Source organism: Pagrus major, chromosome 20, assembly GCF_040436345.1.
Source record: "Pagrus major chromosome 20, Pma_NU_1.0".
Lineage (NCBI taxonomy): Eukaryota > Metazoa > Chordata > Actinopteri > Spariformes > Sparidae > Pagrus > Pagrus major.
In genome coordinates this window covers 22,442,575-22,460,918 of record NC_133234.1, presented here as the reverse complement: position 1 = coordinate 22,460,918, position 18,344 = coordinate 22,442,575, and the positions used below count along the sequence as shown (strand labels likewise).

Here is an 18,344-nt window from a genome sequence, read left to right as displayed (position 1 = left end):
TCATGACGAGTACATTAAAGAGTTGAGTCATATAGCCGGCGGTTGGGCTGAAACACTCTCACATTGTTTCTGTACTTCACTTTATTCCATTTGTGTCCATCACGTCTAGTAAAGTCTGCTTCGCCTTCAGTCGGAACAAAACTTTAAAAATCATGAAACCAGATTTCTCCTGAATATGATCAGAACCCGGACACCGGCTCGGTGATGGTAACTAGATAATTACACCTGCATCTGAAGCGATAATAAGACCGTAAAGCGCTGAGTCATCTATAAGTTTCAGTGTCCCTCAGTCTTCCTCCTGTAACTCTCCGTACCCACTTTGCTTTTGAATATTTTACATCGTGTGTGCCAGAAATCTGTCTGCTCTCAGTTGAATGTCTTTGTTCCTTTTTTTGTTTGTTGCGAGTCGCTGCCTGCTTGATGTTTTTAGCACTGCTGAACCACTGCTAGACATTTTTTTTTTGGGTGGGTACATTTAATTGAATGGAAACAATCTGCTGTTTTAATAATTAATAAGCAAACAACTGTCTGTGTCTGTCCTCAGGCTGAGGCTCTGAGTGATGCAGTCTCTGTTCGGCGGAGGGGAGCTGGGGCTGCTGGGAGGAGGCGGCGACGCCGGGGGCCTGAAGGAGGATGGCTGTGGCAGCGTGGCGTGGCACTCCTCCACCCTGCCCCCCGATGACGTCTACTCGGCCTCCCACTTTGCCCTCATCACCGCCTATCAGGACATCAAGACGAGGCTGGCGTGCCTGGAGCGAGAGAACACCAGCATCAAGAGGAAGCTCAAGATCTATGAGATCAAGGTGAAGGCTTCTCACTTCAAAGTCAAATAATAGGAGACTTTTTTGCAAACTAATTGTTGTTGTGGTTGTTTTCGACCTTGCTGGTATCAGACAGAAGGTCTCCGGAGCAGACGAGGATAAGGCTGGTTTGCTTTTTGATTTATTGGAAGTGTTTCAAAAAGGGGGAGAGAGCTCTCCACTCACCCTTAGCATTTTCCATTTTTATTGAGGCACCGAGATAGTACACAAAGATAAAAGGAGGGAAAGCTTTGGTGGGCTTTGATCGTGGACCGGCGGGGGAGTAAACATGACTCCAAAAGAGGGAAATCATCCTAATAAATCTGGGCAGAAGGCTACGGAGGGTTTTAACTCATGTTTAGGTAAAATAATATTGAGTGCCTGGAAGCAACGTGAGGGGCTGTAAAAGGGTTTTAACACATAACCTCAAACTGACCCGGTATTAACATGTATTCTGTATCTGTATATCGAGGAGAGGCTCTCTTTACTTTCCCTGCATTGCTATTTGGATCTCAGAATGCAAATTAATGTTGGCAGAGCTGGCAGACTGTCAACAAATGTGACGTGTCCCAGGTAAGGTGAGGTGAAGCTGCTGTGTCGGCTCTACCTGTGTTTCCTTTAACAGACTTTTTGTTGGGTTGCTTGAGAAAGCAGGAAGAGGCAGAGGCGAGGAGACAGTGTCAGGGCTGCGACTATTTTTTATATAAAGTTTGTCTATAAAATGTTGGGAAATTAAAAAAATACCTCTAATAGTTTCCCACAGCCCAAGGATATGTATTTAGAGTAGCTTGTTTTAGGACAGGATGCCCATTTTTATATGATCACAATACAACCACCTGTCACCAATGAACTTGTTTAACTCTGCCAGTCTTTTGTTGCTCGTCATCAAACATCAAATTCAGAAAAGGGTATAAATTAACAAAAATCAATGCAGTTGATCAGGTGGAACATTAAATATACTGGCTTTGTGCTGTTTTCTGTTGAGTATGTGTCAAAAAGGATGAGCAACTTATCACATTCTGCTCCATTCGGTCGTAAACAACAGACGAAACAACAGCTAATCCTCACATTTGAGTGAGTTTGAACTTGTGAATGTTTGTTTTTTGTCTAAAAAAATGACTAAAGCGATGAATCAGTTATAACAGTGCTGGCATATTAATCAATGAGTCGACCAGTCGTTGCAGCTCTGGTCAGTATGCTTCAAACTAAGTGAGAGTTTGATTGTCAAAGTTTCTGAGTCCCTTCACACTTTACAACACTGGAAGAGGCCGTGATGGTGGATGACGATGATGTTTCTTTAGGTGACCTTTGTAGTCATAAAAATGTGTTCAAACTTAACTCTTACCTGTGTGATTTCTATATCCACACTAGGGCTGAAGACATTTTTTTAATGCACTGGCCAATTTTGATCATTATTCCTAAAAACATGGTGAGAATTGTTTGTTCATGGCTTTATTTATGGCAGTATTTTCTGATTTATGGAGTGATATAAAGAGATTCCCTCTGTGAAAACATTTGACTGTAATATGTCAACAAAATGAGAAAAGAATTGTTGCACCTGGCTTTATTTCTGTTCTGCGTGTATGCAAATGTGTGCAAATGAGCACATATTTAATTAGATAATGAATACTTTGCATATATTCAAAAGAATCTGAAGACTTGTGAGACCAAAAAATGAATTATCTTCCTGTGAGTAATCAGCAGGGGAAGTTTCACGGTGATATCTACAGCATTAGTTTATATTTTTACCCTTTAAAGCCGAGCTGAGCTGAGCTGAGCTGAGCTGAGCTGGCCAATGATTGATTGGTGAGGTTATCCTTCAGGAACTGATCCTAAAGAGTCAGTTTAATGCTGAACTTAAAGTGATAAACCATCTCAACTGGCTTTGATAATGTGAAGATAATCCCCAACTAAGGTGTGACCAATCACGGACTGTGGACCACACATTTTCTAAATAAACTTCAAAATTCAGCTTTGTAGCTTCCCTGTATTGATAATGATTCAGTTTTAAACCCAGTTCAATTAATCGCGTCTACATACATCAGGAGTATTGGTGAAATCGATCGGAAGTCAGCAGGGAGGTAGTTATTGTATCGTGTCAAGAGGCAGGACGCAGGGTTCATAAGGGCTCATCCAGTGAGGTCATGAGATCTCAGATATTGGAAACTATGTCCACCCTGAATCCAAACAGAACAAGCCGTACATAATGTTACTCTGTGTCTAAAACAACAGAGAATCAGCTTAAATTCATGCATGAAGTCAGTGACACCGTGAACATTTCTGCACAGCCGGGCCCGTTTGCTTGGTGGTGGAAATCAGACGACTTCTCGGTTGGATGAGGGAGCGGATGAAGCAGAAATCCACCTCGTAGCAGTAGCTGGGCCAGCGGGCAGATTTACAGGGGGGGAATGAGCATAAAGGAATAGCGTGGGAGGGCAGAAAGTGAGGGAAAGTGGAAAAATAAGCGGGAAGAGGGAGTTAAATGGGCAGAAGGATGCGGCGCGAGACACAAAAGGGAAGAGAAATGAGCCAGAAAGAGGAGATAATGATGTAAGGAGCATGGGGGAGATAAATTGCTGAAATTAAGAACAAAGACGGATTAAAGAGGAAAAAAAAGTCCACTCTTGGATATCCTTCTTATTATCATCAGTCCGTCGTGTTCTACTTACTCTAGGAATCATACTGTGCAGTGATGAGGCTGTAATGTATCCGCTTCCCCTTAGCTTGTGTTGCTGGTTTTCACTTCAGGTGTACAAGCATGTGAACGATGCTGCAGAGAGACGTATCATGAGCCGAGAGCTGAGAGGAGAGAGGACGAAACGCTCCAAATGACAAAAAGTTATCAAAGAGGCTGCTACTTTGAAATGCTGAGAAAGACAAATCCAAAGCTGGTGCAGCATTATGCTCTACTACTCAGGATACTGTTGGTGGAGAAACTGAATCTTTTGTGATGTCGAAGAGTTTTGTTTTTTTGGGGTTTTTTTTTTGCAAACTGAAGCTCCAGACAGCTTTGATTCTGGGTCAGGATTAGAGGCTTGCATCAAAAAACGGATGCTTATGTTTTTAATAGAGCCGGTTACATAACTTCAGGTAGAAACACCCCTTCATCATGCACTCGCTTAAATACACTTTATTGGTTAAGTGGGTACATGTGGCCTAATTCATCTAAAATGCATGTTTAGTACCATCACCACCAATTTTAATCAGAAGAGAAAGATCTTCACCGATTCATTTTCATGCCTGAATAAACTACCTGACCTTAAACCTTTTTTGAGGGGAGGGCTGATGAAGGGAGATGAAGTGCAGGTGTGGAGGGAAAGCAGCTTGGGGAAGCACTCAGCTAACAGGGCTAGGCTAATTAAAGTAAAACAAGACAGGTGTGGAGGGAAAATCAGGCTGGTGAAGAGAACAGGAGGGAAAACTGGAGACTGGAAAAAGACACAACAAAACCTAGAAAACACACAAACGGACAAAGAAACTAAAATGACAGGACCATGACACCAACTCTGATGGGTATGCTGTCATTTACATCTTTATATTTGGTGTAACCGCTACAGTTTGTTTGTGAAATGTACCACCTAAAAGTCGTTATGGACAAATTTGAATCATTTATTTTAATTGTAAAAATGTACCAGTCAAATTAGAGCAAACAAAAAGAAGAGTCACTCTGTTGGCAGAGGAGAACTTTACAACAACATCTTGAGTTCCTTCACCTGCAAACATCCATGCAGATTTGATTTTCTAATCTAAAAAACAACACGCTGCAAGTGTTGTTTTTGTTTTTCTTTCAACACACTTCAGGATGCCCGGAAGTAGGTCAGGCGAGGGCAAAGAGAAAAATAAATAAAGTACTTTGAGGACCGCTGAGCCTGCTTTTGATTTCGATAATTGATATTGAAAGCTCAGTTTGATCGTTTTTTACTAGACTTTGAGGTGAAACCAATGAAATACTTCAAAACATTTTTTTAATATTTTACAACAGGTGTTTTCTATTTTTTAGTGTAGGCCGTTGATGCTTCCCCTCCGTCTGGGCCCCCTAATGTAAAGAAAACCCCTCGGCGTGTGCTTCGCTCCTGCTCAACACTTCCTACTTACTGCTTGAGTTTTTTTTGCCGGCAGCAGCAAATCACATGCGGATCAGGTTCACCAGTGGGCGTGGATTTTGATTGACATTTTGCACGAAAGTAAGAAAAACTGCTTGCTGTAAATCATAAATGTCAGTTGAGTGTTGTGAATGATGAATGACAGACAGCCCAGCTGATTATCACAGCAACAACGTCAATCAACATAATCAAATCAAACGGCAATTTATCACTCAAATACATTTCATCACTTCCATTATTAATTCGTAAACATTTCACTTCCATTTTTTATTTGGCTTGAGGCAAATTTTCCTCAATAATACATGACGTGTTCATGTTGTGAGTGATGAATGCTTCATGTCAGACAGGGAAAGAGGTAAAACATCGCTCTGCTTTCATCATTTCATGTCAACTTTTTTTTAATCAAATAGGCCTTAATTTAATCGAATCACTTAATAATTTATCAAACAGTTTTCATTTGTTGAATGTGGCAAAGTGCTGTAAAGCGCTTTCTGTGGTCCGTAGACCAGAAAGGCGAAAGTCCATTATTTACCATTACAGATCCACTTTTACCGCTCGATGTTTTAGTTCACATACATCATCATCACTTCCATTTCTATCTATTTATATCGAATGAGGCCGCTGGAAATGAGTCTTTTTGCACATTCCTGTACATATTTCACGACTCGCTTGTTGGTTTGTTGGTTTGTTTGTTGGGTGGTTTGTTTGTTTGTTTGTTTGTCGGTTGGCTGGTTTGTCAGCAGGATTACACAAACTCTCAGCCCAGAATAGGCCTCATTATCTGTGTGGATCTGGATAAAGAGGCAAATCCAGACATTTTTCGACACTTCCTTCAACATTGAGAGATAGGGCGTTTTTTTTCATTGATTTCTCAGGGAACAATGCCTGGATCTTGCTTAAAAAAGATGACTGGTATCACCTCAATATGGTATAAGTGAGTACAATTTGATGTGGATCCTAATAAAATCCAGATCGAGTGGATTCAGATATGTTTTATTTGATATAGGACCAGCTTTGATAGAATTAAAGAGGACGGTTGGGTTTTGGTGGAGGTCTGCAGTCTACTATCTCATCTATTAATGCTCCTTGACTTAAAGAGCCGCTTTTATCTTTTTAGATTTCTTTTTCTATATTCGGTTTATTGTCATGACATGTCATGCCGACACACCAAAGCAACATCCTTGTTGTGAAAACAAGATTTTGATTCAGAGGTAAAAATTGCCAAATTGATGGGAAAGACAGTTTCCTCTCCTGACGTACGTGAGCGCAGAAATCCTGCATCCTTTTTAGCGAGCAGCTGTTGCTGAAGGCCGCAGGCTGCCACGTCGATGTTGTCTTGCTCGCAGTTTGTTCAGGACCCGTTCCCTCGGAGACAGGTGTTGATTTTAGGAGAGTGGGTGCAGATGCTGGCTGCTGTCACACCTGTGCATCTGTAAATACATCATGTGTCTTTTTATATGGACATCACAATATTTACTCTGGAAGGACTTTTTCGCCCGACTGGCAATTTCCGGATTATTTTCTATAATTTCAGGCCTTTTTTCTTTTGTCAACTTCTAAGTTTCGCTGCAGGCTTACTCTAAATACAAGGCGCCTGAGTGCAGCCGCTGTAATGATGCAGATGGGAGTGCTCCCTGCTGCTTTGAACATGGGGTGAGAGCGAGCCTGTTCTCCAGTTTCCCCGACGTTCTGCAGTGTGAGAAATCCCGGGGTCCCTCGGGGGGGTTTTTTGCCCATGTTGCGAACATTTACTGTTAAACTGAGCAGAGAGAGGTGTTCTGCTAAATGGAAAAGGGTTGTTTGCTCCTCAAATAGATGTTGCATCAGTGGCAACGACTTCACACGGAAAATGAAAAAGCCCTCCCTGCTTATGGAAGGCACTCTAAATGTAAATGTGTTCATGTAGGGTTAAAAGCACACAACGTTATATAACGTGTGTGTTTCTATCACAGTATTCTGCAACCAAACAGCAGTGTAGCACTTGAACTAGACAAATTGCTTAGTTTTAAAAGTGAAACAGCGGTACATGTTGTACAGACCCATAAAATGCTTATTCTACAGAATTACAATTACATAATCAGTCATATCTGCATAATCGTAGCTGCAGTTAATGTGATTATTTCTGCATAATTGAAGTGATTTCATGAAATGCTGTTGCAGCGAAGTTGCACCTGTTCCTCTGTATTATTATATGCAACCATGAATATGTTTTCACTCTTGGCTTATGAGCTCAGTGAGGCGATCAAGGTTGGTGACTACCACTATCCAGTATCAAAGTCTGATATATCTTCTTCCTCTGTGCCACAGAGCTCCGTTGTTGTCCAAAAACTATTAAAAACACATCAATGAGCCATTACCATGTTTATCTTGACTCAATCCCACATACACCGTCCTGCTGCAGGAATTACTCACAAGCACTCCTGGAGCCCGATGCATATTTGTATCCCGATTTGTATTAAAAAAGAAGACATGCGTACACCTTTTCCCACATGTAAACTGTTATTTTTACGCTGTAAACACACGTTTTTTCGAAAGATCGCTGCGGGTAAAACGATGAGGTGGACATGAGATATAAGAGGAGACAGGTGAGGAGACACAGAGGCAGGTGGGTGGAACAACAAAAAGCGAGCCTTGTTAAGATAAAGCTGTATTCCAAGTCCAAACTCCAAAATAGAAAGACCAAGCAACAAAAAGGCAGGAAAGGAAAGTAGCAAAAAGAACTGGAGACAACAGGACTGACCCAAGAAAAGAGACAGAACAAAGGAGAGTGAGGGAACAATACTAAACATAATAAAACTAAACTAACGAGGCTGATGTGAGACAGGTGTGTGGAGGAGCACAGGAACACAGGAGGTAAACAGAACACTGGGAGCACAGGTGAGCAGGAAGTAGGAAGTGACACAAGAGGATACAACTACAAAATAAAACAGGAAATTAACAAACCAAAAAATGTCACTGATTGTGTTATTATTTTGCAGTCTTCATGGCAAATGTATAAACTTAATTTTAGTTTTATTTATGAGGGATGATTTGAACACTGGATTACTTGCCTGTTAATGATCTTTTCATGTGATCCTGAGTTGTGAAGCCCATTTAATATGAACTCTAGAAGTTGTCATTTTGTGTGATTTTCAGGTACAGTACATGTGCAGGCACTGTGCTATAATTAGCCTCGGCTGTCAGGTCACGACAAACGACAGCTGGTTTGATGCTGCAGTAGAAAACACAATCATCTACTGTTTCTTCTCGCTGACAGGTCTAATGAGCAGTGGAGCGGGCAAAAGTATCGATATAGAAACAGATGTTATAATGGCGTTTCTAAAACACAATCAGGCGTACACACAGCTTTCTTGATCTGATGAAAAGAATGCGTATGCACATATCATATGGTTTTATCTGGCTCCGGGTGTGTATTAATCCACGACTGAAAATAGTCCCTAACAAAAGTTTTGTTTATTCCTGTTTGTACAACGTTGGCTTAAAAACTACAGTGCCCAGATGTTTTAGGAAACTACTGAGCCTTTTTTAAAAATGAAACTATATATTTAATTCTGCCAAGGAGGTTATGTTTGTTAGCAGGTTTTCACAAAACAAAAATAAAAGTTTTTTTCTCATTCTTTAACATTGCAAGATCGGATGTTTTTCAACGTTTTCCTTAATTTCTGAGGGAATAAAGCCTGGATCTGATCTGATTGATGAAACAAATCTGGTGTATTTAGGTGGCAGGCATCTATGAGTGAGCACAATTTGATGAGGATCCAAATAAACATCCGGCTCCAGCGGATTTGAATATATTTTCTTTGAAACTGGATTAGGCTTGATTGAATTAAAGCAGACTGTTGGGTCTTTGACGGAGATATTGCTGTTTTTGAAGATGTATTTCCACACTAGAAAACCAGTGGCTTAAACTACCACATTGTTGGTTTTGGTCTTTTCATGGGATTTGTTGACGATAACAAAAATACAGAATGTTGCCCGCCTTATCCTCTAAGTCTAGGGGCAAGGGGAAGATCCATTTTCTGATGCTTACACAAAGTGTTAAACATTGCTTGGCTCCATCTGCCAAATGTGTCTAAAGTTAACTAAATGTAATCACTGCAACCAACCACTGGTGGACTCATGTTATCCCCTATGGTAGATAAAACATAACAAAGTGCCGCTGTGCTGCTGGTGCCCTTTGTATTTTTTTCCGCCCCTGCCCCTCAAACATTCTGAATCCGCCACTGCACCCAACATATTGTAAATTGCTGTTTTCTATATAAAATGTGGAGAATATTGTTCACAATCTGCTGAAGTTACAATATTTTGCAGTTGATTTAAGAAATAGCACTCTGTTTAATTGTCATTTTTAATCATTCTGCATCGTTTTGTCAGAAACATGGACAGATGGACAAACAAAGATATTGATAGATGGATAGACAAACAGCAGCTGAGTGATTGTGGGATGAAATTATAAAGTATGATTAAACCAACTTGCTGTGCCAATTCACTGAGAACTGAAAAATAAAAAATCTAGTTCACGAGAAAAAAACACCCCAAAAACACGACTTTAGTTAAAACACCCTGATCCTCTGAGTGATATCTGGGCCAAACAGACGTTGCACTCGATGCGGGATGAATCTTTAATGATCCCAGTGTGAAATCATCAGAAAAAAATGTGCAGAAAACAGCAGGAGAAAGAAAACTAACAAAAAAATATGATAAATAAGAAAAAGGGTTCATTCATTGTATTATTTTACTGTCTTGTTCTCCGCGCTCTCTCCTAAGCATATCCTTGTTAGTGCATGTCTAATAAATCTCTGTAACGTTGTTTACTTCTTCTTCTCCTGCAGTTCCCGATGATCAGTGAGTTCGGGGACAACAACTCCTACTGCTCCTTTGAGAGCAAAGAGACGGCGCTGCTGCACTCAGAAAATGGCAACCTGCAGCAGAGAGTCAACGTCCTGACCCACGAGGTAAGAGGAGGGAAGCAGAGAAAGAAACCCTATATTTTAATGGGTAGAATAAAAAACCTTATCGCACCAAAGTGTTTGAATTCTGCTGAAATCCCTCCCTGCATGTGAATTAATTGAATTAAAAGTGAATTGAGGCCAACCCTGGTGGACATACGCTGAAAGACGTCCAGAACTAATTAAGCTCTAAAGCTGCTGTCCAAGCAGAAATTACTGAGAACGGGTGTTTTTAAGAAACCATCCAAGCAGCACTGTGACATGGGATTTTCACGCTGGTGCTCTACTTCGGAGACGGGCTATAATTGGGACCAAACCTGGCCGAGATTTTTGCTGAATGTGTACGCCTTAAGAAGGAAAATAAGAGTCTCTTCCCGACACATCCCGCCGTGTGTGTTGGGATGACATACATCAGATGTGTGCACGGGCTTTATTTTGAAAGAAGAATCAGTTTTATTACTTTTCTTCTACTTGAATGTACCTCTATGACTCTGTGAACGAGAGCATGGGGAAATAGAAATGAGAAACGGCCGACAACATGAAGGCAAGCGGTAAAAAGAGCCAGAGAGCAAGAAAGAGGAAGGAAATGGTTTATGGGAGCAGCAGAAACGATTAACGGGACACACAAGGTCGCACAGCTCTGACACCGGGCATTCACAGTGATGAAATGTGCCACGGCTCACTGAGCATGCTCTGTTGGGACCTGGACCACACACGCAAAAACCATATCCTCTTCTTTTTTCGGTGAAGAGATGACTTGCACTTATCAAGGAGAGGTGGAGAGAGGTGACATATATATTTCCTGTCCTGAGAAGAAGAATTAGAGGAATTCAAAGGTCAAAAAATGAAGGAAAAATGTCAGCAATGTTTTCTGCAAAGCTTCTCCTCACATATCGTCTGACACGTGACGGCCGAGGCTTCCACCTGAGCATGTTGCGTGTACATTCATTTGGGAATACACTGCATCTACCACTGAAGCACAATCACCTGACATGAGGGTCTTAATGTTTCTGTCTTTCTGCTTTATATTTGACCTTCAGGGCATGTTTTGCAGAGCAAAATCTGTTTACAAGACCGTCATTATTTCAGTTCTGTGCTTATACTTTGTGGATTCTTAAATTACACAACTAAATCCAGTAAAATAAGAAAAAAGAAGAAGTACAAATCACTTAGAGAGAGGAATAAATGAGGGGCTTTTAGAGGCCCGGCAGCAAATCTTTGGCTCAGAGGCCACCAGCACTGACTCTTCCCTCTCTTTCATTATTTGCTTTTAAATGTGTTTTCTATTAAAGTCACTTGGAGACAGAACATGGCATGAGCAGAAAAGCAACACATTAGGGAAAATTGAATGGCATGGTAGAAGTCGGTCATGGCCCAGCGATCCCCTTTATTTCAATCAAGCCCAATTCATCGTCAAACTCGACAGCCCTGTATCACTGTAAATTTCAAGCCACCTGTAACTGCTGAACCATATTGAAGCTCACCAGATTTAGGATCTGTATCAAATTGTACTCACTCACAGACACCAGCCAGCTAAATATGCCTGATTTCTCATCAAGATCCAAACATTATTCCCCTGGGAAATTAACAAAAATGTCAAAAAAACACCCTGTCGCACAATGTTCCACAACCTTCCCAGTCTTTTGTTGCACTTTTTCAGAATATGCATATATTTACAGCGGATTAGCAAATGATCACATTCTGTTTTATTTATGTTTTGCACAGCGTCCCAACTTTTTGGGGAATCGGGATTGTAGGATCATAGTTGTTCAAAAACAAAATATTCAACATTCAAACTTGCACACCTTGAATTCATCTCTTTACAGAGGACTTGGAGAACCTATGTTCCACTAGACCAAACTAAAAATCCTCTCCAAAATACTAGAACAAAACCAGACAGCTGTGAACTGAAGAGGCCGTACGAAACAACAAATCAGTCCCACAAACAGTGTCAAGAGTGATGTACGAATTTGGAAGGTGATAATGAGAACATCTTCAGAATTTTGTTATTTTTTTCAGTCCCTTTATAGAAACCTAGCTCTGGAGTAATCCCACTCTCCTCAGTCACGATGCTGTTGACAGGCCGTCCTCACCTCGGTGTCACTTTTCTACGAGCATATGCTACCATAGACGCGCTGAATAGGCCTCGCCGCTCCGGCACACTGCTGTGACATACTGTACCTCTTTGTCCACGCCGGCTCTCTGTTTCTCTCACTCGTTTTTCCTGATGCTCCCACTCACATGTTTAGCCTTGTCAGAGTGAACATTTCCTTCATCAAAAATCTCACTTCTGTCTCCTCGCCTGCTTTTAAAAAATCTCCTCATTTCACTCAATTTGCATGTCACTCCCCTTAAAAGTGTCAAAAATGGTGTGATTAGTGCTCCGAGTGACATTCAACCCCTTTATTATGCCACAGTGTGAGGAGAATAGACCAGCGAGGCATCCAGACAATTTTTTCTTTTTCTTTTCAAAAGATTGTTGAAAACACGATTTATCCATTTGTTGAGATCCGGGAGAGTTTGCTGTGTGCATGCTGAGGTGTCAGGATTTCAGTGTCCTCAATTTGTTGGTTATGTAACAGTTTCTTAAGAGACACATTTGATGACTCTCACAATGGAAGTTTTTGGGTGTTTTTTTTCTTCCTCTCTGCCTTTTTTTTTTGGCAGAGTGGAAGTTTGAAAACTGACAAAGGAGGAAAAAAAGTAAATGTATGTCAAGCCTTTTTTTTCATTCTTCTTCTTCTTTGGTCTCAGCTTCTCTTTCTCTGTTTCTCTCGCTCCAGCTCCAGAAAAGGAAGGAGAGAGAGGAGCAGCTGGAGGATGTGATCCAGGCCTACGAGAAGATCCACATGGAGAAGAGCAACCTCCAGAGGGATCTTGACAAGATGGTCAGACATTATTTGGTTCATCGCACCGAGCATTTCTCATTTTACAGTAGCTTTACACGTGAGCCACATGGCTTATTAATGATTTCTTACACGCTCTGCCGATGGGGGTGAATATGTAATGTCAAATGTAAAATATTAACATGCACACGTATACATTGAGAGCACTGTGGGTTAATGTAATCGATCCTCCTTTTTTCTCCAGCTGTTTGGATTCTTTCTTTAAGCATTTTTCCATCTAAGTGTTGGGAAAAAAACAACAATCCTCGTATATTGTTTGCCGAAGTTAGCCAGAATTTAGTTGGAAATCAAGCTGCAATACCTCACTTTGATTGAGTGGCCTGCTGAGGGGAAGTTAGGTGGACACTAGTTGGAAGATTCCTGAAAACAAATTGAAAATTTTCAGCTATTTATCAGCTGCTTGTTGGAAAGTAGTATTATTAAATTACAGTATATTTGGACCATTCTCAAAACATTTTGAGATATTTATTGTGGTAACTGAGAGGCAATTTCAAATAAATTTCAAACACGTTCCTTAGTAATTATCACCTGCTTACCATGAAATAAATCATGTTACCTAGCTTTGCTTTGAGAAGCAATCTCCCTTTAACGAGCATAGACAGTTTGGGGACAGAAAAAATGTGAACATACCCTTCAAAGTTAGGAAAGCGCCGGCCATGAACTACCCCCTGATTCACATCTGTCCAGGGAAAAATGTCGGATCTTACATTTCCCAAAATGCCACCAATAGAATCTTTAATTAGACATTAATTCTTTAAAACTCCACTCTTCTGTAGTCAGCGCAGCTTTTCCCAGACTTTACAAAGTAACCTCTAGACGCTCAGAGTGTCTACAACAGTTCTCACAGACGGAGACGACGTCCTCATTACAAGTAAGCTGAGCGTCACGTCTAAAGTCGGTGGAGATCTCTCTATAATGCTCATGGCTTTAAATGTATGTGAGTGTAATATTCAGGTGTCTTTTTCCCTGTAACTTCACTGGGTTATATATTTGGTCTGTATGTCCCTGCTCATGTAAATCCTGTTTCTCTCCTGATGTTACTTTCACATTTGGGACCCTGATAGCGCGACAAAGAAGAAAAGACATTTTGCAAAGAGTGCCTTCACAAAAATGCACTGGATCACTTTGACTGTGCACTTCCACTACACTACACTGCTCATTTCAAAGTAATTGCCTCCCGAGTGAACTTTTTCATTACTTCTTATAGTGAGTCAACAGTCCTTCAGAGAGAAGAGTCCTTTCTGAGTCACTCAGTGAGATTTCTCCCCTGGCACGGCACATGCACTTGATTATTTTTTTGAGTAGAAGTGAACAAAAGTTTTAATTCAGCAAATTATTGTAATTGTTTTACCAAGATACCGCAACTTCTTGTCATTTAAAAAGCAATACTAGGATTAGTTTCTAGTTTCATCCTCCAGCTCCTTTTGTTAATAACATTTGTGTGCAACTGTGAAAATCATTTTTTATAACACATTTCTGTAACAAATCAAAGTCGATCCAGACCAGGTAGAGGCTTCCAACTGAACAGATTGGCTGGCTGGTCTCTCTCAGATCCCCTCTGTGATAATAAACCATCTCATATGAGAGTGAAGTCCATTGAGCGGCTCTTTGCCGAGCAGCATCAGCAGTTTTGTGTGTTCGGAGTGATTAAAGGATGAGGTGTGCCAAAGATGTTGGAAGTGCCACCTGCCAATGACTGACACAGTGTCAATGTCACCTGGAGCTGCGGCTCCAACTACCTACTGAGCCTCATTGACCTTTAACCTTCCAGCAGTGCGCTCACTCCCTAATCTACATAATGTTCAGACTTTTTTACTAAATAGTTTGTACAAGGACGAGGAGAAGTGATGTGAAAACTATTTTCAGGAGGGTTAACACCACCCTCGCAAAGCCCAAGATGACGTCCTTAAATGTCTTGTTTTGTCCACAACCCAAAGATATTCACTGTCATCGGGGAGTAAAGAAACCAGAAAATGTTCACATTTACGAAGATGGAATCAGAGAATTTTCTCTTTTTTTTCTTAAAATAATATAATAATTTAAACAAATTAATTGATTATCAAAAATAGTTGGCAATTAATTTAAGAGTTGACAGTCGTCATCAGGTGGTTAAGGTTGTGAAATGGTTGCATTTTTGTTGCAAAACCAAACTACTTGGTTAGGTTTAAGAAAAGATCATCTTTTTTTGGGTTAGCGTTCTCCCAGGTGAAAGCCTGGACGTGTTTCACCTGTAGATTTTTGAAGAAGAGCTGGATTTTAAATCACTTTTCTTAGTTTGAGTAAAGTCTTACTAATATAAAACCTCCATGAATCAAAAATTCATAATAGAAAGAGTCAAAATAGACCTTATGTGCAGTTTGAGGTGTGCTGTCAGCAGTTTTACTGTCTCTTTTATGATGGCAGTTTGGGCCTCAAGGGAGGCACATGACTTCCTCCTTTGCTCCCATTACCGCAGCAACTAAAGGGTTGCTGCCTAAAATAAGCTTAAATATTGGTTGTAAGAAGCTGCTTTTTTACGTTTTTCTGGTGAGGAAGGTTGCATTTGTCCCCTGTACATCAATCAAACCTTTGGATAAACTGATGAAGTAAATATCAGTCCCTTGTGCAAATATCAAAACTATAATATCAGGATATGAATGCTGATTAGTCATGCTGACATTTAGCAGCCTTGGAAATTTACACAAACTGGATTTTAGCCGGTAAAAAAGAAGCAAAGCCTGGTTGTGTGGCCAGAGAATATACTGTATATGCTTTTAATGTATTTGCTGGTTTTAAATGAAGCTTTGAACATGTGTTTGATTCCAGACGAGCCTGGTGGAGAAGCACGTGGAGCGTATCCTGGGCCTGGAGTCGGCTCTGAGGCAGAGGGACAACTCGCTGCAGAAACTCAACATGCAGCTGCACAGCAAAGACATGCAGTACCTGCAGCTGCACGCCGGCCCTGACGCACACAGTGAGTGACTGTCGACTCTCACTCAGGATTTATATCTGTATCGCAGACTGTGTGCTGCGATGGTAACAATGGTGCCAGAAATTTCTATTACTATAATTGCCGTTGTTTTCAGAGGGCACCTTGAACACAGCACAGCACTTCTGTCTTTATCAGCACTTTTATTTGGATAAATCTCGAGGGAGAAACTTTTAAGCAGCAGGAACAAAGAACAAAACTCCTCATCAGTTCAGCTGTAGCTACTCTGGCTGTAACTCGCTTTGCTGACAGCATTTAGAGGACAGGTTCAGGAGTATCGCAGCCTGGGGAGTGAAGCTGCTCTGTAGTCTGGTGGTACGGCAGCGGATACTTCTGTATCTGTTGTCAGATGGCAGTAGGGTGAACAGACTGTGGCTGGGGTGGATGCTGTCTTTTAGTATCCTTTGAGCTCTATGCCGACATGTCACTTCATTGATCACTGATGCTCTGGAGATGGTACCAGTGATGCTCTTGGCGGTTTTAATCACCCACTGTAGAGCCCTTCTGTAATGGGCTGTGATGAACCAAGCCAGTTTGTGATGTTTCCAGTCAGGATGCTTTCTATCACTCCTCTGTAAAATTTGACCAGGATCTTTCTCCAGAATTATATAGATACAGATATGGAGACATCTGCCTGTGCTCTGCTTTCTACAGACATCTAAAAGAGCTGGAAATGATGTTTTACATACAAAAAAGAATAATATACAATGTACACAACTGCAAAGTCAGCTTTGAATTTTAGCAGTGAAGGAGTGGTAAATAAAAAGTAAAAATAATTCCCTTTATGGCCCCAAATTATTTATAGTTTCAGTATTTAACACAAAGAAGTATTTTCACTACTTAAACCACTACAAGAGGTGATGAGTTCACGGCAAAGACAGAAGGAGATGAGTTATAAAACTATCGTTCCATGCACATGCACTTCAACTCCTAAAGTAATTATACAGAAAGTTTGAAGTTAATAACTTCTGTGGTGTTTTGGGTTATTGAAAATTACAAGTCAGCACTGTCTGAGACAAGTCCACAGAGGCGATGGCTGCCCTCCAGGAAAGAGGATTTGAACACCCACCTTATTTACCTGATTTGGCACCCTCAGACTGCTGCCTCTCCCCCAGGATGAAGAAGGAGCTCAGTGGTTGCCATTTTGACAGTGATGATGTTTTTTGCTGTTGTGGACCAGTTTCCAGAGGTCCAAAGACCAAATCTGTATGCTCCATAATCACTGGACTAAGTGTGTAAATGTAGGCGAGGACTTTGTTGTAAAATACATGTTTTCCAATTTTCCACTCCTTTTACCTAAGGCCATGAACTTACAGTATCAATCACCCCATGTGTGAAAACATGAATGTAGTTTAACCATCAGTAAGCTTCTGCAAAATTATAGTTGAATCATACTGCTGATCCTCCTCAACCTCACTCATCAGAGGAGAAGAGAGGCTGATTTATTGGAATCTAGCCGATGCTTTTTGTAAGTGGAAACTGCCCAAATGGTTCAAAACTTGAGCCCAAATTATCACAACCCACCTAAAACTATTTTTACCCACATAACTGAATCAAAAGTAGTCTGGCAACACTGCTATTATGTTCTCACATTCTGCCTTTTTAACTATTAGCACCCAGCGAGGAACACTTACAGAATACAATACTGAATACGAGTGATTGACGGGTCACTTCAACGAATATCAAAACCCCAAAAGACATCAGAACATTTATGTAATTATGAGTTGGTGAATAGAATAAAAGAAGAAAAAGGAAATCTTGGTCATTTAAAGTAATTTCCAGTCACACACACACACACACACACACACACACACTCACACACGTTTTAAGTGTATTTGATTTTGGTCCAATAAAGCTGCAGTATACTACATTTTAGCACTAATAATAGTATTTCAGGAAGGCTTGATGATGATGGTTCAAGACACTGACTGTTTTGGAAATGCTGGAAAATCTGATACCAGCATTCTTAATATACATATCTGTATATGTATCTATAAATGAATATATACAATACCAAATTATAATACAGATTGCAAAGTGACACTCGTTATCTCTGTAAATCGCTGCTCATCTTCGTCAATCTTTCATCAGATCCAACAATCTGGCCGAAAAAGCATTTTAATTGAGGTCAGGTTCATCCTCGGCCTGTTGGAGAGAGCCAGCAAGGACATTTTGTTCCAACTCCCCCGGCGGTCACAGTCGCAGAAAAAGAGACCTCCAAACTATGAGTGTGCTGGTGATTGAAATCCAATCATTCTGGCTTGGAAAACGTTTGGAGAGACGTGTCTGCTACTGTAAATTTGAGGATTTCTCTGTATTATTCAGCCTGTTGCTGCCATCTGCACCGCCGAGCGATCTCTATTGTGATGAGTCTGCATTACCAAATGCTGCAAAAACCTGTGAGATAATTCGACTTATTACGATGCAAATTAATTCCCGTATCAGGAAAAGTTTCAAAGATGCTTCAAACAAGGCGGGTCACCCGTCTGCTTTCACCGGAGTTATGAGAGAAAACGAGTGCGAATAAATCTGAAATCACCGAAGACTTTGGATTATAAACCTTCACCAACTCAGCAGACTCCCTCATTTTTAGAATACAGCACAGACTCCACGATAAC

General features: G+C 40.8%; 1 protein-coding gene across 1 annotated transcript in view; it reads left to right on the top strand.

Moving 5' to 3' along the window:
• Positions 1 to 18,344, top strand: part of LOC141015107 (TANK-binding kinase 1-binding protein 1-like) — a 69,147-nt gene that overhangs the window by 33,237 nt on the left and 17,566 nt on the right. The window contains exons 2-5 of the mRNA XM_073489027.1: positions 545 to 803; positions 9,736 to 9,858; positions 12,636 to 12,740; positions 15,564 to 15,711. Coding sequence (XP_073345128.1) covers positions 561 to 803; positions 9,736 to 9,858; positions 12,636 to 12,740; positions 15,564 to 15,711 — 619 coding nt within the window. The 5' untranslated portion in view covers positions 545 to 560. The remainder of the gene's footprint in view (positions 1 to 544; positions 804 to 9,735; positions 9,859 to 12,635; positions 12,741 to 15,563; positions 15,712 to 18,344) is intronic.